Source organism: Pungitius pungitius, chromosome 17, assembly GCF_949316345.1.
Source record: "Pungitius pungitius chromosome 17, fPunPun2.1, whole genome shotgun sequence".
NCBI classification, from domain to species: Eukaryota; Metazoa; Chordata; class Actinopteri; order Perciformes; family Gasterosteidae; genus Pungitius; species Pungitius pungitius.
This window is the reverse complement of record NC_084916.1, coordinates 11,661,248-11,686,565: the sequence shown is the minus strand read 5'-3', so window position 1 is coordinate 11,686,565 and position 25,318 is coordinate 11,661,248. Positions and strand designations below refer to the sequence as shown.

General features: G+C 44.3%; 1 protein-coding gene across 1 annotated transcript in view; it reads right to left on the bottom strand.

Annotated features, from left to right (window-relative positions):
• Window positions 1-25,113, bottom strand: part of ctnnal1 (catenin (cadherin-associated protein), alpha-like 1) — a 35,734-nt gene extending 10,621 nt beyond the window's left edge. Inside the window, exons 1-4 of the mRNA XM_037474558.2 lie at window positions 24,741-25,113; window positions 4,179-4,368; window positions 1,619-1,806; window positions 750-869 (exon numbers count right to left, since the gene is read on the bottom strand). Coding sequence (XP_037330455.2) covers window positions 750-869; window positions 1,619-1,806; window positions 4,179-4,368; window positions 24,741-24,836 — 594 coding nt within the window. The 5' untranslated portion in view covers window positions 24,837-25,113. The remainder of the gene's footprint in view (window positions 1-749; window positions 870-1,618; window positions 1,807-4,178; window positions 4,369-24,740) is intronic.
• Between the last annotated feature and the right edge of the window lie 205 nt (window positions 25,114-25,318).

Sequence of the window (25,318 nt, the reverse complement as noted above, 5' to 3'; positions counted from 1 at the left end):
TGTATTTCAAAACACCTGCGTCCAAGAAATTCAGGAAGAGGGATCGTCGATCTTTTCTCCTTGTCTAGATATTGCAGCCACCGCACTTTGCATCAGCTTCTGCAGCCAAAGCACTTTAGCAGCAGAGGCGGAATGTATGCGTCAAAGGAGGATTAGCAGTCTTTGACGGAGCAAAGTTAAAAACTAAAGCAAAACATTTTTTTTTTTGCAGACGTGCTGTGATGATATATTGCTGAGGCTGAGGCCTCGCTGAAAGCATAGGTCGGTTTATATCAACAATGAATCACAATTTAAACAGTGTTTGAGGAATATGAGTCACAACTGACCTCAGCATTTCTCTTATGGAGACATGAGTTTGAAAAATGAAGATAGAGAAAAAATATTTGTATCAATAAGAGAAGGCCGACGAAGTTACTTTATCGTGCAGTTTTCTTTTGAGAGGAGTAAATATTTGATGCCAGAATTATTGATTTGTTCTGGGTGTGCCTGCATGTTCTCAGTGTACGTCCTGGAGGTTTCACATTCCAACCCCAACACCTGCTCTCACATTCAGAACACCATGTTTAGAAAACCAAGCCTTGTTAGAAGATGAAAAAAAATATATATATTTGCAGAAATATATATTTTTATATATAGTTGCAGAAATGAATAAGCAAATTATTAAATGTTCATGCACACAATTTACATATGATAGACCAGATATTTATTTAATTGCTGATGATTCTTGATGATTTTCACATGCTACTCACGTTCTGTCGGTCTCCAGTAAGGTGAGCAAACTCCACCATCTCGTTGCCAAACTGGCTAAAAATCTGTACAAATTCCTGGAAGGTGCTGACTCTTTCCAGATGGTCGAGGGTAACCAGGACCTGATGGTAAAAGGCCACATGTTCTTGAAATCCTTCCACACGGGAACAACCTGTTTCATGTTTCAGATGTATTCTTAAGATGTAAGTAAAGACTCACCGTACGACATAACCAAGAATATAAATTATTTGACATAAATTCAATTCAATATTTTGTATATTATTTCAGCGTTACCAGCTCAAGGTGATTATATCTGGGATCTCCTCAAATAAAACCACCAGCCTAAGTAGTTCCTAACCTGCATTTTAGGTAATAGTAGTCTATGTAAGTGCTAATTTAGCTGCCACGGGCGGGCTAGCTGACAACGCTAACGCAACAGCTTCGCTTCACCCCAGACGAAGAGGAGGAAGAGATGTAATTGCGTTTGCCAGTAATGGAGGGGGGCAGAGGGCTGTCGAATGTCTATTCAAACCAGGCTAACCAGTCATGATTAGGCCCCCTGTTTCCATTCTCGGCTCCATATCGCATTGTCTGGCTAAGAGCATATCCAGGTAGGATGAGGAGGGACAGCGCCTTGGTCTGTGATCGCTAAATGTGCCGTTTCCCTTCAATTACCTCCCGAGTACATCTTCACAGAGCCGGTGCTTATCTATTAGGAGACGAAGGACGCGGGATGGAGTTTGCTGAGCCGCATTTGTGTGTATTGTGTGTGCATGCGTGGATCCGTGCGGGAGGCTGTGTGGGAGATAATGCAAGAGAACTCATGCACAACCTTAAAAGCCTATCACGTCTCACATTGGCCTGCCCTCACCTTGTTGCGGGATGTGATGATCTGTTTGATGACGATGCGGTCGGCCAGGACCAGAACTTTAGTGACCGAAGAGAGGAGCAAGCGGGCGGCCTTCACCATCCCCGTCCTATCGCTGAACACCGTGACAGGTCCGTCTGACAGGGCCGGCAAGGCCGGCCCCACATCCGTCAGCTGGGCTATGGTGTCGCCTGCGAGACGGGAGAAAAGGTCTCCGGTGGGTTCAACAACCGATCCGATGCATCATGTGTATGTGGAAAGGCATCCGACGTTCTGCCATTTGTGCTTTCTTTGCAGTACTGATTCCAAACCAGTGCTCTTTTTCTCCAAAATCTATAAAAGGCTTCCTCCAAGCATACTTCATAGAGAACAAACCCTTCTTAACCGAAAGAGGACATTCATGCTGGTGCATATTTTGAGTAAATTGAGCGTGACAGTTTATGAGACATTTCTATCTGCCCGTCCGATGATTTGGGAAATGTCCAGTTGTGGAGGCCGACTCATGTTCAACGGGTTTACAAATCCCTTCTGGCCTGACAGCGCCGTAGGATTCCCTCTGAAGGAGGAGGATCATGTGACTGGCCAAAGAGACCTTTGTGCTTCTTGGCTTTGCCTCCTGCCACTGAGATCTGGACTCAGACAAGAGGCGACCGATTGAGATTCCCTTTAAGTTTATCCAGACAACATTACTGAAGGGTATTCTTCCAATCTGCCATCTGACTGACCCAAACACCACTGGCATGCCTCTGACTGACGTGAAACCACTAATGGCCTCAATTACACTTAGCGAACCGAGGATGAATCTGCTCTTGGCTGAAATACAGAAATGCTAAATATTAAAAGCTCAACTTTTCTTCTTTTCTCTCGTTCTAACCTGCTCTTAATAGCCGCCAAAAAGAGACAGATACTGAGTTTGTTGAAGTTAAACCCCATCAGTAAAAAAGCAATCGATCTTGCATGACTCAATGGATGGCAAAGTCTATTAGTTGATTGCAACAAAACCCAACACACACATGTTGCCCTTTAGATCAAATTTTGTCAAAATACCTTAAACACTAGTTCATTCTCAACTGCCTCAGCTTTTCTAGGTGTTTCGGGAAAATTTAATTTAAATGCTAAACAATACCCTCCTTTTTGCCAACTTATTGTTCTGCGCCCGCAGCCCTGTATTTGAACACTCACACGCTGTACTTGCTATGCTATTTATTTGATCCAAACCGTGATGTTAGTTTGAATCTTTCTGAGGGAGAGAAAACAAGTGAGAGACGGAGTGAAAGAGACAGAAACAAAACAGATTGCATTGCCTTCACGGCCCTGCCTCATTGGATCTCTCCATCACTCTGAGGATGGGCAGCATTTAATTAAAACTAATTAAAACTGCCTTTTTTTATTTGTCAGATTAAAAAACTGATCAACAAGAAACAACGTCATTTGTTTTAAGACGATGGTGCCGCAAGGTTGGCAGATCGAATCCCCGGCTGCACCATGTGCCCTGTCAAAGTGACCCGTGATTGCTCCCCAGGCAAAAGTGTAATGCACGGGTTATAATGCGATGTAAGTCGTTTTGGATAAAAGCGTCAGCTAAACGACATGTAATGTAAGATCAGGGGACAGTTGTATTGTGTTTGTGGAGACAAGTGGAAAAGGGAACCGTAAAAACACGTCCTTAAGACGAAAGGGAGAACTGGAATAAATTATTCACACTGGGCTCAGACATCCACACATTTGCACGAGAACACACACACACACACACACACTTCACTTCCCTTGGCCTCACCTCTGCAGACACATTCTCACGCAGATTTTCTCGTCAGTCCTTTCGCCTCCTCCCACCAGCGCTCCCTTTGTCTGAGTTTTAGCCGTCTTTGCGAATCAACGCCGCGTGAGGATTAGACGCTTTTCTCCAGAAGCTGGTTCCCCCGAAAAATAAACCTATTATCCCGCTGTTTGTGTCTAAATTCTTATCAACGGTGATATTGTTTCCGGTCTTTCCCCCGTAGAAGGCCAAAAGAGGTCCTTGTTTTTCGAGCCGATAAGAACTATGTTTCACAATGCAAAGATTTGTTTCACCGCGTTGACACATTCCAAACCGCCCCCCCCCCCCCCCTCTATCACCAGTTCAATAAAAGCTGACAGCCCTGTGAAGAGTGATCCACACATTCTTGATCCTTCACACAGGTTGTCACTGTTTCCAGCCCTCCTGCAATCCTCTGTAGCGCTTTGTTTCTCTCAGTGTTCTTACTGTTTTAACCTTGATACATCTATACATCCATCTAACTGATCATCTTTGCAGATTTGCACACTGGGAGAGGACAGGTCGGTCTATCCCTAACGCTTTCACAAACTGTCACAGTTTGTTTGGACAAATAAACACTGATTAGTCTTGTTGGCCGACTAGCTGTAACTAGCCCAATTTCTGGACACCGTAAAGCCACGGCCATGCTTAGGCATAGGAAGATACAGTCTCTAAAAAAATGGAAGGAAGTCTTTAAAAAACGAAGCACCATATAGTTTTTTTTTCAGTGAAATGTTGAGCACACATGAGCCAGCAGAAGACACGTACCTGCTCTGCGTGCCTCAAAGCAAGCTTGTCCCATCTCATCCTTGAGCTCTTGGTTCTCCGTGGCGATGGCCTCGCCCACGGTGACAAAGCGCCCCACGGCCACGCTCACTGCCTGGCCCACCCTGTGTATGGCGGCCTGAGTGCGCTCAGACTTCTTTGGCTTGTCTTTGTGGTTGATCAGGGTTGTGATCTGCAGAGTGGGGAGAAGAAGAAAAAAAAGGAGGGACACATGCATTAAGAAATGCATTCTTTACTTTTGTTGTCGCCAGTTACCATACCTTTGCCGTGTTAGGTACATAATAGTTACTTTTCTATCAACCCCGCTGCACAATGCCTATCCAGAAGCATCAGTGATTGTATCCAAAACAGCATCTTTGATAACGGCGCATGTACTCCATTTGCTTTTGAGGAGAGAGGAGTTACATAACCTTTTGAAAGAAGGCAGCTTAATGACCCACTGTGCACGTCGGAAGGATAGAAAACACGTGTACGGCACAAACGTGTGTGCTAAATCTCCCACGGCGAAATATTTCATTCAATTTGAAATAGCAGCAACGAACACACTGGCTTAGACGTGCACGTCTTCTGTGGCATTCACTAGACGGAGACACATGCACACACACACACACAGCAAACTCAGGTGCGGCCTCTTAGTGATAATTGAGGGTATGAATTATGAATGGGTAGAGCCAATTATCATTAACTATTCATTATTTGCTTTCACTCTCTCCAGCTGTTATCATTGTGGGTGTCAATGGGTGTGTACGAGTCACACCAAATGGGTCATGGAGTGGTGGGTGGTGCTTTTAATTGGTGCACAGCTGCAGGTGGTCCAAGCGGGGAATCTTTGTCAGTTAAGTCTTTGTGGGATGGAGAACGTACGCTGGTTCTGCTGAGCTCACACAGGAGCACAGCGGGAAGCAACTGTTTGTGTTTCACAAACCCATCAGGAGTCGAAATCCTTTGAAATGCGCTCGGATAGATTTGACAGTAATGTAACGCAATTAACTCGGATGTCTTATTAATCTCAACATGATTGCGATAGATAAGCTCCGGATAAGAAGCACACAGACAAAATGGTAACCAAATATTATGTTGAGGTTATTGGCCTCTCGGTCCTCGATTAAAACCTGGAGATTAGTATCGCGTCACCATGTAGTTGAAAGACCAAGACAGTTTTTTTTTAATTTGATGTCTTTCTAAGAACCACAGTTGTAGCTCTAAATCTTTCAATCAATTATTAGTGAAACCTGTCGAACAATCGGGGGAATATTTCCGACACAGTTACTTAGGAAATTGCTTTTGTTCTTTATTCGTGTGAATGTATGTTTGCAGACGGTGGACCATAAACCTGCTGCAGGACAAATGCTCCTCAATCTGAATGCCCCATTGCTAAAGAGAGACGTGACCCACGTTAAAACTGTGCATTACACATCATCCACACCGACAGCTTCAACAAACTTTTCAAAGTAATGTGATGCTTAATGCTGCTTACAATAAGATACAGAAAAATCCCATATTGCGCTATTCCTCTTAGAATTGCTGAGAAACGTAAATTAACTGGGAGATGTTGCTACCTGTTTTGAAAATAAATCCTGTGTAATGATGGTCTCGATGTGATATTGGTTTTGGCGGTTCTGTCCAATCGCAAACAGACACATTCGCTGTAAAAATAGCTTCATAAAAGGTTTTGAGCTTGAGTGTGAAAAAGAGACACGAAAAAACATGAAACGCCACTATAGCAGCTGGACGTGATGCAGCCGAAAGGAAGTAATTAGGGCACAGAGACACGTGAAATAGACTGTTGGTTATCATCAGGTGGCATTGGAGGTACACAACAGATGTGATAAAAAAATATGACGCAACGTTTCTGTTGAGTCACCTGGCTTCTCTGGAGGACTCGTATGCCTGGCATGCTTTGCGTCTGTGGTGCCCGATGCATGGCTGAATTTGGGGGGGCTAGCAACGGTTGTTCTCCCAGATGACCTGTACAAATGGTGACTCGGACCAGAAAGTAGCACGAGAGAGGATCATGAGTGTGTGCCTCTGTGAAGGTACGCAAACAGCAGCGGTAAGAGCAGGCCTGATGTCAGAGTTTCCCGTCCAAGGTGTCTCCTGCTACACTGCAGCGGACGAGCTGAGGGTCCGTTTGAAACTTTGTGTCTGTGCAAAGACACACAAAAGGTGAAAAAGTCACAAAGAGAGACATGGACGGAGCAGAGGAAAACCACCGACTGGAATTTCCTCCATTAGAGATTACTAGGCGGGTACATTTACTGGGCTGTGCAAACAGGAACCGAGCAGGGTGGAGAGAACATAATATTGATTCAGTGCCATCGCAGCAGAGAAGCCATTGTCTTTGTGTGTATCAAAAGGAACTTGTGGCAGTTTCCCTTTGCAGGGATTTGTGAGTGAAACATTTTAAAAAATAGTCAGTTAAGGTTAATTGTTTTAAAGTATTTATAATAAGCGCTTGGTATCAAGTATCGGGCATCGCAGACTGCCGGTATGGACCCAGCTTCACTCCTTGTAGACACCTGGTCAATCATTGGAGATGTGCTCAGTTAATTCCTCATCTCCAGGTTTAACATTCAGCCTCGCTCCGACATTTGACAGAGCACGTTGACGGAGCCAGCGGGTTGTCTCTACACTGCCATGTCGCCATGGACGCAGACTGTGAAGAGAAAAGTGCTTCATTAAATATACAGTCTCGTGGATGTTGGGCTTAACTCATGACGGTCTTTCTTGCGTATTCGTCCCGGCGTGTGATTGTCTCCGAGAAGTTATCAAACAGGCTTCCTGGAGCGGTGTTTTTCCTGCTGCTGTTACACAGACATAGTTCTCTCATAAAATGTCTCTCCTTCCCTCTTCACATCAAATCTCTTTGTTGCAGGAGGACAGTGACGAGGTCATAAAAGTGCTGCTTGGCCCACAATGCATCCACAGAGGGAATCTAAGCCAACACCTGAAGGACACAGTGACCGACTGTAAATCACAGGGTGGACGCATCTGCCTCACATGGCCACGGAGTTTCATTGAAGGCTTTTCTGGGTCGAGAGTTTGGTGTCATCTGATCCATTCTTTCTCGGCATGTTTTAGTCCTGCACGGATTCTTTGATAGATTTCAATCGTACGAATCTGTCTATAAATGGATGGATGTGGAAGTAAATCCAGTTCGCTCAAGACAGATCTTTCCGGTAACTTTCTGGTAACGTTTCGACAGGAAGGCAGGAAATCTTTGAAAAGAAAAAAATGTACACGCATTGCAGCCATTCCTCACAATAATGACTTGCTTGACAACTGTTGACAATGACCTGCTTATGTGTCTGCATTACATCTCTGATTCCTTTAAGCTTTACTTTGCCTGCAGAGGATACTAACAAATCAAAAATATATTTTTCTCTAGGGCCAAAAGATTGAATGTAAAGTTACAAGCAGAATCCTAGCAAAGAAACTCACAACACATTCAGCCATTTGCAGTGAAGCTCAGAAGAATGTCCACGTATGTGGATGTGGGGGTGTTAATCAAATAAAACAAATTATCCATCCATCATTCGTGAGCTGTCCAATTATTTGTTGTTTTGCTCTGTTTTGGATGTGGGTGGGTGTGTGCGGACATGGCTGTTTGCTTTACTGCATGTACAGTATGTGTGCTTGAATGCCCTTGATGTGTATGGGCAGGAAATAATTGGACAGCTCGTGTGAAGAGGAGAAAAAAAAACAAAAGAGGGGGTTTATGCCTCGGCAGGGTTTATTCTCCGATGAGATGAAACTGCCTGCATCATCTTGTCCGAGTATGTTTTCCTATTGGCCGGTTGATAACGTTAACGTTTCTGCACAACTCTCATTGTTGCTCTCATTACACAAACTCTGCAGCGTATGGATCCCCTTGTTGAAGTAAAGAGGAAAACTAATACTTCCTGGTCTCATTTTGGCCCATTACAGTACAAAGGGATCATTGTTGCAGGGAGAGCTGCTCCCAAAGGGACTAGGACAATTATTGCTTTTTGTCTTTCACAAAATCTGATCCTGAAAAAGCTGTTTTTATTGATGTAAAGAGAGATGTTGGCTATTTGCTAAGTTGGTAAAAGAGCGCGAGAGAGAGTTAGAAAAAAAAAAAAAGAGGAAAGGGATGAAAGTCAAGGCCGCATGTAGATGAGGGTTTGATGCTGCGCTGGACTGGAGATGCAATACGACGAGATGAAAAGAGGAAGCTTGGGGGAGAGTGTTTAAGGATAGATGGGGAGAAGTGAAGGGATCGACATAGTAAAGAGCGGGACATGTCACATCTGCATCCCCCTTTATTTACCATCATCCTTCTCTGTCTCCCCCCCCCCGGGGACCTCAGCCATCTCTCCCCGAGTCCTCCGTGTGCAGTATTGGAAATGATTCGAGTCCGTCTCTAGAGGCTGGCTGCTGCAGAGCCACATCAAACCAAGTGGATTTGTTTTTTTGTCCAACTTTCAAATGTAGCGTGTGTCCTCTTTTCACTTTTGGACGATTCAGGACGTTTAGCACTAGACTTTGAATCCCATTGTCAAAGTGCAAACACCGAGTATAGTAGCAGCTTGTGGTGTTTGTGCTACATCCTCCAGCATTTAAGACAGAGAATAGACGCCTTTTCATTACATGAGATGACATTTGTTCATTTCTGGGGCCCTGAGTTCAAGTGTGCAAAGCCAGCTATTGTTCCAAACTAAAGTGCCAGTTCTCTGGACACTACTGCATTATTTAGTCAGAACTAAACAATAACATAAGAAAGCATACTGTACTAGTAGCCAATTTACACCTGTATTTTGCAACAACGGTAAGAGTTACGCAGTCAGCAGGCAGGATTTCTGGTGCACCTTGTTAAATTACAAACACAAAGCAGTTCCACTTAAAGCTGAGCTGAACCACATGGACTATTTTCTAGTCATGCATTCTTCAGGACTTAGATCGCATATGCAGAGTTTTTTTTTTTAATTTAGTACTCGGTCTAAGGGGCCACCCAGGTAAGTTACAAAAATAGTTTGACTTTTTTCAGTTTCTAAAGGCCTGTAGGCATTAAAAAGAAACCTGAACAAGCCAGAGGCTTAAGATTGAGCAACTTTTTTTGCTATTCGTTGATATGTGGTTTATTTAGTTTGAATGAGAATACAGACACAACTAGGTAGACCAAGTTCGTAATGCACACATATACACATGAAGACACAGTAACACATGAGAAAAGGTAAAAACACTGAAGGAACAGAAAGTAAAAGACAACAGACAGAGACTCCGCTTGTAGAGAACTTGTTCCTTAGACAAACTGACTTCAGGTCAGTCTGATTCTGGAGCTCTATTTTAGCCAGTAGTCACTGTAGCCTTTTAGGGTTATTGAACAAAACGAAACACATCATTCCAGAGAAAAGCGTAATCGCTGCGTGCCCACGAAACCACAAGGATGACGAGGATAACATCAGCTGATCGCTGAAGACAGAGAGGGGGGGAAAGGGCAGCATGCTGGGAGGTGATGGATGTGGGAAGACTACAGAAGCCAAGTAGCAATACCAACAACAAGAATAGCACTCCTATGTATTTATGCCCAAAGGGCCAGCATCTTCATGCGGGTTTGTCCCTTTGAGAGAGCAAGATTTGTATTGGGTTATCATTGATCTTTAACTGCAGTTGAACAAAATGATAATAATGATATTTATAATATGTTGCAACGTGTAAGAGGCGAATGGTTTGTGAACAACTCGATGATGTATGAATTTAAACAGATGTAATATGTTGCTGTTGTAGCTTGTTTCCTTATTGCAAAATTGTAAGAAACCGATTTTCTTTGTTAGTCATTGCTGCATAGGGTCATTTAAGCATCACCATAACGATTAGAATATTAAACCTTGGTTAAGAACTCTTCCGGAGTGTATGTTAGCTACTTCAGTTGTCCAATGGGTGACTCATTATTGCTCGGTCGAGCTGTATTTCTCAGCTCGGCATATGACAGAAGGTCAAGGATCAGAAGACGAGCACATGAACCTTAGCCCAGGTGTATGCCAGCAGACAAATTAGCAGGTGACACTGATGGCCTACAGACTCTGAAACTATCCACTGATATAAGGAGAGAAGAGCAGATGACGTCAATATTTTGAGTAACTTTTTGCCAGTTGAAGGACTTTTTTTTATCTTTATCAGATTGTATCCCTTTGGAGCACTAAATGAGTACTTAACCCCAGTGGAAGTGGGAACAAAAACAAGCTCTGACTCCCCGGCTGTGAAAACACAAACAATGATGTGTTTATCACTCTGGAACATAATTCCTACTTTTTTGTCAAAGGAGCACTGAAATATGTCCTCGTTCTCACTGTGAACAATCACTCCCACCTCTTGAGTGGTGCACAGAAAGAGGCCCCTAATAGGCCTAGTTACTAGTATGTCACACACGGGTGTTGTTTACAGCTTTATACGTTATCAAACGGCCTGTGCTAATGTACACATCTTGTACTGGAGTCTCTGTCTTTTGAAGAACAACCCTTTCAATGGTTTCTCTGAGCATGGAGATGCATGTTCTGTGCGTGTGGCCTCTGGAGAGTGTATATATATATATATTATGCTGGTTTAAACACCTTAACCACTATGTTACATGCAGGCCTGATATCTCTGCATAGTTGCATTGCTACTGAAACACACACACACACACACACACACACACACACAGCTTACATTCAACAGAGCACAATACCTCTTTTCATTCCTTCTTGCTCACGTAATTCTGGGAGGGAGTTTGAGAGAGACAGAGACAGACAAAGGGGAAGTCAGGGAGGGGGTCAACCAAGGAGAGATGTGCCCTGAACACAACATGAATGCCGGGTTAAACTCCCTCCGGCTGTCTCAACCTGTTCACCTGCCCCGTCTCCGACGTACCTGGGATGACTGTGGGGGGTCAGCATCAGATACAGGGTCACAGGAAGGGGGGGGGGGGGGGGGGGTGGCGGTTGGCTCACCTGGGCCTTGAGACCCGCATGCTTTTCAAACTGTCACTTCGCTGTGAACAAACCAGCTACTTCACTGGAGACGCAGTCATGACTAGAGCTGGAACTGGGTATATATTTATGATAATCTTGTCAATAGAGTAACAAAATGATAGTCTTGTTGGCTGTAGCTTTATATTTATATATATTATATATGTTATATATTTTTCAGGTGAGAGAGGCATCAATTCTCTTGTATATCTATCAGCTAGAAAGCGAATATGAGAAATTTAGTTGAGCAAAATACTAGTCTACGAGTTTAAAAAAGCAATGATAACCTGCAAATAAGAAATAGTCAAAAAGACTGAAGAAGAATTCAGCAATACATTTGATGACTACTTTCAGTATTTGATTATTTTTCTTTTTTACTCAAGGCTCAAATAGCATTCATTGCTCTGTACCCAGTTCTTGCAACGACATTGGTATTATTCCTGATCACTATTATAGTACAGGACTGAGATTTCAGCTGCCTCCACTGAGCATTTTCACAGTCAAAGCCATGACATGACTTTCCCAAATTGTTCTCTGTTTTGTTCTCTTTGCAGTTAAATCTCTGCGGGTGACTGTGACTTTCCGAATAAAGCTGAGCTGACATCTAACCCCTGAGTAGTCAACTGAGATGTTTGCTCGAGGCTCCTCATATGACTCACAGCGCGGTAAAGTGTCAAACGCTATACTGTTTCTCTCCTGTTCCAGCTTCTGTCACCACGGCACAACAGCAAGTGCTGCTGCAGTGTGCATCATCATCTCTTTGTGTGTGAGGATTTCACGCCTGGCCTGATTAGCTGACTCACCAAGTAGCGCCAATAACATCATGGAAAAATGCAGATATGCTTTACCTAACGAAGCAATTAAAAACCAAATTTTAGCAATGAGTATATCAGTCAAAATGTATTTTGTGCTGATTATACAGAATGTAGGTACATGTCTTTGAATGGAAAAGACATCTAAAATACAACAGCAAGTATAACGAGGGCCTCTCACAAATATTTTGAATCTGTTCGGCCTTTAGTCGCTTCCATCCGCATCTGCCGTCACTGTGAAGAGCACTTGGCTCCGCATCGCAGCGATCTTGACAGTCAATCGGATCAACCTGCCCACGTGGATCCAGAGAAGTCGAGAGCAAACCCCGCAGAATACATTGTTAAATTGGCACACGGCAGACGGACCTAATAGACTCAGCTCACACCAGGGACTGTTGCTGTCAAACAGATGACAAATATAATCCCACCTGTTTTCCGGTATTTAGGCCTGGCATCGATTCCTCGGTGATCTGCCACAGTTCAAGTGTGCGTAGCCTCTCAGAGACGGATCTCTAAATGGCGGGATGGAAAAAAGGGCCCATAGCTTCCGGATTACATATTTGTTATTGTTGCACATGAAGAGAAGTATTCATCTCCAGGCCTTGGCAGGCCGTGGACTGGCTTACCATTCACGTGCCATGGCAGGCCAGGGTTTCCGCTCAGGAAGTGGAAATCTAACAGGAAAGCAGAGCAGGCCGTGTGCTACCTGGTGCTCCATCACGGCTCTCTAAAAATAATGACAGACCTATCACGTCCCCGAGTGGAGCTGGTGAGGGCTCTGAGCGGAGAGAGCTCTTTACCGAGTCACTCTGACCTGAGCTAGTCGTGGTTTACCATGTGACACGTTGTGACAAGTGGAAATAAATCAAATCGGTCTTCATTAGCAGCCATCCTTTATCAGCAGTTCACTTGGTTCCCATGTGGATGCAAGCTGCACTCGTCGTATTATGCCAAACCCCTAACCCGGTTTGTTAGTGCAGTGACAGTAACGCATGACGTCTCTTGGAAGCAGAGCATCGCCACAGTGTAATGACTCGGGCTGATATGAGGTGCAGGAAGCCTAGAGGAACCAGCAGCCGCTGATAAGGGAGGATGATAAACCTGGGAGAAAAACAGACGGGCAGCCGTGATGGAGCGATAGGCGGGTAAATGGCAGAGGGCGTACTGTAAATACGGGAAGATGGAGGACAGCTAAGACGGAGGGGGAAACAGAAGCCACGGCCCGGGAAAAGCAACGGAGGAAACAAAGCAACATTTCTTTTTTTTTACCAGCATCCAAGAACTTTCTACAAAACGGCTCTCCTCCAGCCAAAGATGAGACAGTGTGACCTCTGATTCAATGGTGGGGGGGGGGGGGGGGGGGGTTGTAAGACAAACACGACGCGGCTGCAGATCAGTTTTTGCTCTGTTAACCATGATCCAAGGTTAACTAAAACGGGAAGGGGAGCAGCGGGAATCGATCTATTGTGTTTGCAGAGCACCGGGCCGTGACTCAAACTACTGGTGTGGTGCTACAGCCTCGTTTTTTTTTTTTTTTCTTCTGGTTACGACAAATTGAATAACAATATTGAATTAAACACAGCACCAAGAGGCAATTTATGAGCATGATTGACAAGCCGCATCTTATCGACAACAAAAAAACCCCCTCAATCATAGTTTCTCCCCCTGCTGTGTGTGTGAAGCCATTCGTTGTTACAGTTGAATTCCCCCGTCTGAAAAAAACAGCATCAGCCACATTTAATGAGCTATTCAGAAGTTAAAGTTTCAGTGGAAACAGTTGTGTGTCTGAGCATTCTTTCTCAAGGACAGCGACTTCAAACATTTGCGCGGATGAAACAAATGTTCCTCCAACATATAAAGTAGGGAGTTTGGGTGCTAAGCTAACCTGCTGCTGGCTGTAGATTCATAGTTACTTTAGAGACATGAAAGTGTTCTCCATCAACAAACTGTCAAGCTGCCTCATTGTGGAATCAGATTTTGTGAATGTTGGTCCAAACATAAATAGCTGACATCATCTTGTTCAGTCCCTTGTTCAATCTTCTTATCTTACATGAAGTGGTAAGGTAAGCGTGAGAGATTTCACTATCAAGCGCTTTTAGTGAGTTCATTAGGTTATGTAATCAGGACAAAAGTGAAATAAGGACAAAAATCTTTTATTCTGCCAAGATTATGTGAGAGTCTGTTGTTTCTGTAAACATTGCAAGGGAGGCTCCGTTGTCAATTAAATAATAAATCAACAAATTCTCTCGGCATGTCTTTGGAGTAGCCGCAGCTCAACCTCAACCTGCCACTGTGCGAGTAGAGATAAAAGCAAAGAAACATATCAATATATTATATATATATCAGAAGCAGTGAAAGATGATGAAAATACACATGCTCATGATTATTTCAAAAAGATGTTTATTGCATAACGCCTTTTCAAAAACAACCGTTGAAAAAAGCAGAGCGTAAAAGCGTTTGGAGAGGGATTTAATAAACCTAAAACTGACAACCCAAAGAACTTTTCGCTTGGATCTCACTGTTTTCACGTTGATCTAAATGTTGTCATGCAGACAGACGGACAGCCCGACAGCACAGACACCTTTGATCTAAGCAAGTTTTCTAAAAAAAAAAAACATCCGTGACGTAAAATCAAAGGCATCTCTGACCCAGGCAGCCGATTCAGATGAGATCCCACCCCTTTGGAAATGTACAAAGTATGCATGTCTCCAGGCTACACTGGGCTCGTTGTTCCACAGAAGACCAGGTTACCACATACTCTTGCCTTGGAATAATGACTTGAATATGAATATGGCGGGATTAATTTGTCATGGAAATTTATTAAGGGGTGAAAAAACACTGAAATGTCACAATTTACACCCTTATGGGAGGTCTCCAATCTCTCCATCAGATTAGGATGCTGACATTCTAACAGGATTCTTAATAAAAAAGCATTTTCCTGTACACTGAAGACACATTTTGTTTAATGTATTGAACATTAGTGATGTGCATAAACAGGTCGAAATATGAATTTAATGCACAACAACATTAAATCAACCGCACAAAACACCAATGCGCAATGTAGTCTGGATTATGTCAGCGAAACAGACGAGCTCCTCTAAAGGCCACCATGAAAAGGGATTTTTCTTGATAGCAGAATAATTTAGATCCGTCTCACCTTGGGAGATGACGCACCTTCAAACGAAATAAGGAGGAAATAACTGTAACAAATCTTCCTCTTTGAAACCTCTGGACCATGACATCAATGCAATGTGGCCCAGAGCACTGTTCCTACTTTGCTGTTGCCATCTGACGTCAAACTAGAATAGCCCCCCCCCCATGATGTCTTTGCTGTTGAAACAGACCACTTGAAGAGGACAAACTCTAGTTCCTGATGAGGGTTCTCCTCAATTATCTCAGTAAGGACCTTGTGGCCCCCCAGTAAAGAATGATGAGTACCTGTGTAACACCTGAACAGGCAGAAACTGTAAATTGATGCATCCTGTAAGAGAACCATCTCCTCACGCATCGTACCCCAAACACATTTTAGATGAAGCTAGATCCAGCTTCATCATCGTCATCATCATCAACTGGGTTTGTAAAACAGGCCTCACAAAGCTGTACCCTGAGAACAAAATACAAAATACACTTGGACATTTCTATATTCCAAATAAAGGCGATGTGTACGAGTAACATTTGTACTCGCAACAAACGAGCCGCTGGCAAGTCCCCCTCCCCCACCCCCCCTCAGGTTGTCTGCACACGAAGTGTGTTTAATGACTGGGTAATTATATAAAGTCCTCAACAGGATCATCCGAACTGCTCGCCAACTCAGCCTGAAAAACATTCCATCAGTCATCGTGATGGGTAATTACAAGTAATGGACAAATAATGGTGTGCGGTGAACAGTGTGTGAAAGTGGCTTAACCAGGCTGTGCGACAGCCTCCCCGTGCTCTGGGGAGGAACAGAAACAGAATGGCATTCAGTGGCTGTTGACCTAAAGTAATACATCTGACCTAAAGGCACTGGCCTGCTCCTTGAATAAAACAGCAAAGGGGGAAAAAAAGGGGAAAATGGGCGTTGTTTTTGATTCGCCAATTGAGACACATGTCAAATAAAAACAATAGTGCCTGATGACAAGCCTGAAATACATCTGACAGGCTACGTCTAGAAGGAAAATTCAGATGACAGATGAAAGGAAGGAGATGGGGTGGTAAGATGTCAGATGTTAAAGGTTGGCCAACTATCCCCAGAGAAAGACCAACCCTCCAGAAAAAAAGCATTCCTAATAATATGGTCTTAGAGGTTCGACATCTGAGAATAGAGCAGCTAAAAAATGTGAATGACTGCATTAATAAATCAAAGAAGTGCGTCAAACCAAACATCAAAACCCTCCCTGCAGAAGGATAGTGGCTGAGATGATTCATTGATGAAGGTGGTGAGCGATGAACCAAAGGCCAAGTTCAAGCCCTTGCAGGGGAAAGGCAGTAACTCAAGCATACCAGCCACTACAGAGCGGCTAAGAGGTCTCAACCTTTGACACTGTGGCTTTTTGACCCCAGACGCGATGCCATTATGAACAACACAATTTCAGACAGACCTCTGTTACACATTGTGGGAGCTGGGAATTTGAGCCCCGTGAAAGGAATGCAGCCCCCCCCCCCCCCCCCCCCCCCCCCTGACTTTTAGACGGCGTAATGGCCTGTGTTGTGACACACCGGCTCGTCCACTCACAGGGGGCTCAGGGAACATGCTTCCACTACACGACACGCAGTGCCCATATCTTCAAGTGTTTGAAGTGCTGGACATCTATTTGAACCTCGAAAAGAAGAAGAAAAAAAAAGAACCAGAGACGTCTACATACAGGAACATAAGTCAGGTCAAAACACTAAGTCCCATCAATAATAAATACTCACAAACTTCCACATTCAAACACAAGTACGCTTTTACATCTTCAGCCCCTCAGATAACAAACACGCTTGAATGTCCATAACAACCCAAACTTTATTTATAGAAGGTGAGTGACTTTAACTTATTTATAGGGGTTGACACTGTGTGTGTGTGTGTGTGTGTGTGTGTGTGTGTGTGTGTCTGGGCTGTGCTTCCTGACCCCCAGCTTCACCCACCGGCTCCAGTCACCCAGAAACAGTGACAAAATGCTATATTCGGTACTTTAAGGTATCGATCAGTAGAGTTGTCTCAATAAGACAAAGAGCAATAGGCTGAATCTGACCGCGATGGACTCTTGATGATGGGTGATGGCCTGTGAACTGGTTTCCCTGATGGAACAGTCAACAAGGGGTCTTTCCATCACGGTTACTGTCCTGTGAGACACACGCAGATGGACCCGCTGGCTGCCATTTAGAAACACAACTTTTTAATGGTCTGGGAAAATCTGGCCAGTTTAAATATAGCTCCGTCCTGTCGAGCGTTTGAGAACAAAACCTGTTTGTTCCGAGGAATCAAACCAGCACTGTGTAATGCTGTAAAGCAGTATCAAGTTAAAACAACGTCTTATTCGTGGCATTGGAGTCTTTTCACAGCATTTTAGATCATATCGGCTGACAATTGTTCTCGCATCACTGGACTCGCTCCGAAAACATTTCCCCTGGAGATATGTGTCACTCAGACAAAAGCCGGTGAGAATACCGCCATGTTGATTGAATTCCCTGTAGAAGGAGGGGCTGCGCTGGGTAAGCGGTGTTCCCGCTGCTCTCGCTCAGAATAGATGGGTCGAGGGCCGTGTCTCAGTTTTCAGCACAGACGAAAAGGCAAAAGATTCCTAAGCGAAACGTCCAGGACTGAGGTTTATACCTTTAGCCTTTGGCTAGGTCCTCCTTCGGCTACATAATGAATGAGATGATACGGGGACACTGGGCTCTCTGGAGGGATCGATTATTAAAAGGGGGGGGGGGGGCTCAGCGTAGAGAGAAACTAAAACGAAGACTACGAATTAAAGGGCAAGAAAGTAAAGTGTGCGTGACGGGAAAACAAAAAATCAGAAAATTGGGCGGGACAACGGAAGAGGAGTGTAAGGCATACAAACAAGGTGCTATACAGCATCTTACATACTGATACTTCCTCACACCAACTCCCCAAACTCACAGCACGCAGTGAAAGATTCCACCGTGTGCTCATATGAATACGAAACACCATGCTCTGCTGGGTCTTACAGCCTTTAGTATTGCACAAAGATGCACACCTGCCCATGCAGTTTACAGATTTATCAAAAGGCACTAATCAAACAGCCGTGGTCTGTATTTGCGTTGAAATAGACTATAAATCATACGTTCTGTAGAAAGAGAGAGAGAAAGAGAGATATGAAGGCTGGAGTTTAAATATTTCACATTTCTGACTGTTCTGAATTAGAAAAAGATAAGGAAAAAGTTTGGTATTCTGTGTTCTCCTCGTCCTTCACCGTCTTTGTTCTGTCATGTCAAACTTCATATCTTTAAAAGAAGTCATTATCGAGAGGGGAGCGGTTCAAAGACACTTTAAGAAAGCAATTAACGCGCGAAAGTGAGACGAAGGATTCCTCTGTGGAACGGCCATGTTGCTGCCGGAGAGAGGAACAAACATGGCGGCTTGGGGAGCTTATTAAAGACGCTATTCTTCTAAAATTATTCTCAAGGACTCTGACATCCAAAGCAAACAATCAAGTAGTTTCTAAATGTGTTCCCTCGCCACTTAATATCTCGGAATGGTTTCTATTTCCACGGGAGGGGGGGGGGGGCACTGACTTTGAGACATGAGCCAAAGTTACTGCTGAAAAGTTCAATTTCAGACAATCATTTTTTGGCATTTAATTATGATACGCATATTTTAGAATTCACTTTCTGAGGATGTAGATTGGGACTTAACGTCCAATAACAGGCTTAGATATTCCATGTAACAAACACTAATGCAAAAAGTCTTCATGATTAAAGTATTGAGTGATACGATTAAGCAATTAGTTAAAGCTAAATATGACATCAATCGCCAACTATTTAGATAATCAACAATCCGTTGGAGTCATTTCCTAACAAATACTTTCAAACATCTATGATCCAGCTTTTTAAATATTAATGTTTTCTGGTTTCCTTACTCCTCTTAAAGTAAAATAAACACTGATGCTTCGAGTGGAAGAATTAATTGAATGAACAGATTTACTTAATTTTTGCCCTATTTGTCTGTAAATCCTTTGACACGTCGCAAACAGGAACTGATAATAAAAAAGGGGAACAAATATAAAATCAGGGCTCTGGTTGCAGCCAACCGCTAACTATCTCTATGGCAACATTATGCTTTCCGCTTACATCCCATGAAGCATAATTAAAACCGCGTATTTATCTTCTTACAATATAGTAGGAGATGGAGGGTATTTTGGAGACATAGCGGTCTCCTTGTTGTCCGGGGGACCACAGTTTGAACACCACGGGCAAACACAGACTCACATTGGTTTTCCTTCAGGACGAGATGTGAGCCACAGTTTATTCTGAAGATGACACATTAATGCAATCTTGTGCAACATTTTATCAATCATTTTTCTACCACCTCGCAGCTGGCGAGGCTTCCTGCCCTCTCTCGGATTTGTGGAGCTTATTCAAGCGTGACCCGGACCCCACGTCGTGCACTGAGTGTCTTCTGCAATGTCATGTGCTCGAGACGGAAATATTCCCCCCCGCCGAGCCAAGAAACCTCCAAAGGAAAAGCCGTGAGCAGCAGACAACGTAGATACGTTGTGCGATGTCTCTGGCATCACAGGGCAAGACGAGTGGGAGGGTGCATGCCGACAAGATAACAGTAAGTGGGCTGTCCCTCCACTCTCGCCTGTCTCCTCTGTCCACGCAGCATGTGCAGTAACGCGCCATGTTTCTGTCCGCCCATTTGCATCCACCGAAACAGTGGACCAACCCGTATTTTTGCAAACACATCATGTCAGGTAAATCCGTTCTGATGGGCGTGCTGTTGATGAAATGGTCAGCCTGGTGAAGCTCTCTTTGCTATCTTATCCTCATGAATAACAGAAATGAATAAACTATAAAAATATGGGCTGGTAAAGGGCCAGAAAGCCACATGATACTGAATAAGAATGCCTCTAATAGCCTTTGCAGGGCCTTTGATGACACTTTAACATGTGCTACATAAAGGCTAAGTTCTCACATTCATTTACACAAGGGGCAGTTTATTGCAATAACAGAACAATTAAATAGAAACGTGTATTCATAGACATAATGTCCTGGTTTGTCTTTATAAGAACCTACACTGAAGAGTTCTCTTAGGGACTATTTCTTTGGCAGAAATCTCAATGAGGGTGGACTCAAAACAAATGAAACAGAACAGCTCCAGGAAATTGCTTTCCCTTTTCAGTTGCTTTGTGAGAATCCTGCGCCACCGAGGCCTTATGATAATGGGAGAGATGCGTAAATCAATACATTATCAACCTATCAGCCGTCGCAGTACGTCTCCATCGGAGGCAGGAGCTTCCATTGAGGCGATTTAGCGGCGTTTCTCGCTATTAGCGACAACCTTCAGGTGCCTTAAACGGCACAGGGTGAGAGAGCTTTTCTCACCCTTAAATGAACTCTGTTGTTCTTTCTAGACGAATGATCCGTTGCGGCTGGGTTATTTGGTGGTTTTGGGCACACACACACACACACACACGTGCAATCCCTCACACACAAACACACAACTTTCTCCTGTGGTTAAATAGCAAGGAAGAGGTCAACGGATGGACCTGTGAGACGGATCCTTTTATCGGCACTTAACAGCCATCGCGCCAACAACAATCATGTGAGTCAGGCTGACTTGGACTCCTACTTAGTTTGAAGCGGGGGATCTGCTGAAGAAAAAGAAAAAAAAGAATGCTGTGCCAGTCTCAAACTTCAAAGGGAAGGTTAACTGTGATAGTGTCGCGAAGAGGAACAATTGTGGCCTTGTGGTGACATTATGACTATGTGCTATGAGACGCATTGTTGTGAAGGTGACATGGTTCATTTCCCATAAGCAAGCAATTAGACACAGCATATACAAAGACACATGAACGACACTGGAATCTCCCACCCTTCTTAAGCGCACACACACACACACACACACACACACACACACACACAAGGGCTTATTCTGTCTCGTTTCCCAGAAGGCTAGGATATATTTCGGTCTGTGAGTGTGAATGCACACATGTGCACGCTTGTGGCACGCTGTAATCCTCGGGTGGTTTCACCTTCATAACAGGGACCCGTTTGTCTTCATTATCCTCGTCCGGATAGGAGAAACATCTCTTAATGCCTCTCTGTCCTGACACAAAAAAACAACTTCCCTACCCAGACGTTTGTCATGTCACCGCTCCACAGGCTCAGGTCCGTTTGTGCCCTGTGCCTCAATAAAAAAAACAGGAAGAAATTTCCAGAAAGACAAATTTGAGGGACGGCTGTGCGATATGCTGGTGCTCTGAGCAAATCGCGGCCTAAAACCCGCCACTGAGCTTCTGTTTTGGGTAATAAATAAGCCACTCCGATCTAATTTGTGATCAAAATTAGCATGGAAAGGCTGTTTTACTCAACGCTTTCTACCGCATCGGACGACAGTTATGCAAGCCCCGCAGGGCCCCTGGCAGAGAGGCAAAGTCGACACTAACAATATTGGACAGAGAACCGATTTTCCAACCAATTATAGTTGAAAATCTTTTCAGAGAGTCCTGGCGTAGCTATGTAATCACAAGGCCAGGGTGTCACAAGGGTTTAAATGTTCAACTGATCAAAGTCTCACATCTACTTCCTGGCCCTTTTTTTTATTCCCACACATCTTTACCTCAAAACAACACCCTTACAACTCGCCGGCTGGAGGACCACCGAGTCCGCACTGAGACTCAGGCTGGTGTGTTTAACTAGCAACACACCTCAATTATAAAAAAACAAAACAAGAACAGAGCGGTTTATTTCACTAATCACCACTTAAAAACAAGAATTTGATCTCAAGGAAAAAGCAGCCAGAACGTCGGTGATTGTCTTCCAGCTGGTTGCAGAGCGCATCACAAGTAGGACGCAGACACAACATTCATGTAGTTCCCCCCTCTCTTTGTGTGAAATTTCATACACTTTTGACCCCCAAAGAGAGCAATTCTTTACCCTTGCAATCCCCTCACAATGCCAGTCCATTGCTATGTAGATCGCGGCAGCAGAAAAGGTGAATCATCCATCACCCATCCGTGAATGTAAAAAAGTAATGGCCCCCTTTTGTTTCGAAAAGGGTTCATTGAATATTCAAACTGTGTGCTGAAAAACACACACAAGTGGCCACATTGCAAAATTAGGAGTCAGAGTCATTCGGACACATTTTGCCAAAACTCCGAGAAGCACTGACGCGAGGAACGAAGTGCACGTTTAAAAGAATGCGTTCACCTGGACTCAACACGAGGGAGAACATACAAGCGTGGAGGGAGAAGAAGTGGGTGGGGCTGTATGCATGTTCTGGTGCGTGTGTACGTACGTGGTGCAAGACTCTGAGCCCTATAATTACACCCTGGTGGGAGTGAAGCTGATAACAGAGGCCCGAGGATATCAACGTCACGAAAGGGGAGGAGAGACACGTAATAAAAGTGTAAAAAAAAGAGGGAGATAGCGCACAACACAATAACTCATCTAGCAACGGCTTTTCTCACTGTCATCGCTTTTTCATTTCCTCCTTGATAGTCATCTGGTGATCCCTTGAAAAACATAAATACAAAAGCTCCTTTAAACGAAAAGCCGTACAAAGCAGACCACACAGTGTGTTTACACAGACTATAATGATTCTATTTTTAACCCACGTAGGACAGTACTTTTTCTCAGAACCGTCCCGCAAACCCCTTAACTGAGTTAATTACTCACATTAAGACCAATCGGGGTTCCGCAGCCACGTTAAATAGCAGTCTGTGTAATGACCACTGATACATGCACAAGTTAGACAGATTTTCTTTGCATTTTTGTTCTGTGCTGTACGCAAAAAAATTCCACAACACAGCGAGGCAAAGAACAAACAATAAATAGCTGCAAGTAGCTTTCATTTTTCTGTTACATTCCTATTTCCTATTAGACAGGATCAAGTCATTTACTTTTATTTCATGTAACATCATGAAAAGAATGAATGGGGAAATCACGTTACTAACAATTATTTGTATTATTTATAAATCTTCAGATTTGTTCCTCCATTAAATAATCAATTGTTTGATCTATCAAAGCTATCAAATATTTGTTGATGTCAAAAGACAGATTCAATTCAATCTTTCCAGTTCTGGGAAGATGCTTTGTGCATATTTGCAGTAATTTGTGTGCACGTGACCACACTGGATGAAAAGCCCTCACGGCAGGTGGAACTAATGTACCGGTCAGTACCTACTGAGGGACTGTCCTCCAGAGGACATCACGACAACAAAACACTACATATGGAGATAACAGTCTTTGGGAATCTGTTCGCTCAGCATTCAGAGCTTCGTTGCCATGGGGACAGGCCTCACAGTGAGAAATAAAGAAAGTTAGGAAAGATTGTCCTTGAGGCCCAGCATTCACCACAGAGGACCGTTACACGCTGAGCGACGTCCGCTTAAAGCCCGCTCTTCTATTTCTCCGTGGTCAGTAAGTGCACCATAAACGTGCAGCAGCACACATAATAATAAGGGAACTATTTGATGCTTTTACATAATATAACATCAGTGCTTACTATGAGAATAAAATTCCAGTAATTGCTATTGACATCATTGGCCTAACTCTTAATTTCTCCTATTATACAACCAAACCTCATGAACATCTTTTTTTGTGTGTGCTTGTGAATGATCAGGCTACTGAGAGAGCACAAACAGGTGTGCCTCTCCTACAACGAAGCCACTTCCATTCAGGACAGGATGACAGGGAGGAAGCGAGAGGGAAGGACCGTGTCGGGGACCCTTCCATCACGGTATTGTCCAGACGCTGTTAAACCACCAGCGAGGCTCCTCTCAACAGAAACAACAGGACATTTACAGGCACATACAGGGAGATTAGCTTTTATAAGACTGGTGGTCACTCCCCTCTTCAGGAGACGCCACCCGCCTCCCAGGAGTGGAAGAAAAAAAAACAGTCATGTTCAAAAGCTAGTCTGCAGCCTGAAGTTTCCTCTGTGCAGCACTATATAATAAAACGATTAATTAACTCATTGGCCTGAACTTCTCTGCTCTAAGGCCGCGGCTGCTGCTTTTCAAGAGTCGGTGAGTGAGTGCAGTGGCTTTAAGTGGGCCTTTCTTTTACTTCTGTTTATTGAAAAACAAAACACGTGCCTCATAGGGGCACAATTAGAGAAGTGGGAGTCACAGTAAGACTGGTGTACACTCTGCAACAGCGTTTCCTCAAAGTCTGCTGACTACCAGGAGAGTCCCTGGTGCCCTCCAGCCCCCCCATAAAGGGGATTAAAATCACAATGAATTTCATTGTTTTTGGATGGCTGATCATTGGTTTAATTGCTCCCATTTTTTGCGGTTTGCATGTTGTGTAATTTATATTAATAATATAATCATAAAACCAACTTTCTTGCTCACAAAAACAACCAATCTCAGTATTAACTCACAAGTTTTAAAGTTGTTACGTGTGCCTTTGCCGTGCGGAAAAAAACTCAACAAATGCCCATTAAAGAGGACCTGGATGCCGGTGATAACAACGTAACAACGGAACCACACGCAGACGCCGTCTGTACACAACCCAAAAGTTAGCCACACGTTGTGAAGCCAACGTGTGCCTTAAAGTTGCCCCCGATGCGACCCCCCCCCCCCCCCCCGCCCGGTTCATGAAGTACTCACCTGCGATACTAGAGGAATAAGCGTCTGCTCCACGGAGCGAGTTTTGATTTCCAGACCGGAATCAAAGTTACTGTTGCCGCACGGAGATGAAGCCATTCCCGCCGAGCTCTCCCTGCCGCACACACACACACACACACAAACACACAATGCACTGCTGCACTGAGTTCACGGACAGCCTTTGCCCGGTGAAACGGACGGGTTGTTTTCCCCCCTGCCGTGATTTGGTCACTCGGTGGTTTACCGAGCGGCTCTGCGCGCGCGCCCCGGTTAGTCCGCTCCGGCTCGGTGGCTCTCGCTCTCGTCCATGTAGTTTACTCCGCGGCGGCAGGGAGCAGACTGCAGCAGAACACGCCACACCGTGGGCAACCGCACGCACGAACGGCGCGCGCGTCCTGAGGAGGGGGGGGGGGTGGATGGGTGGGGGGGGGGGGTCGTGCGCCGTCGATAACCGGGAGGATCGTTTGGATTTTAATCCGGTGTGTTCACTCAACAACAGCAGTGAGGTTATTAGCCACGAGGCGAAAACACTCTCACACGCGTGTGGATTCAAGGGGGAGGGGGGGGGGGCATGAGCCGTA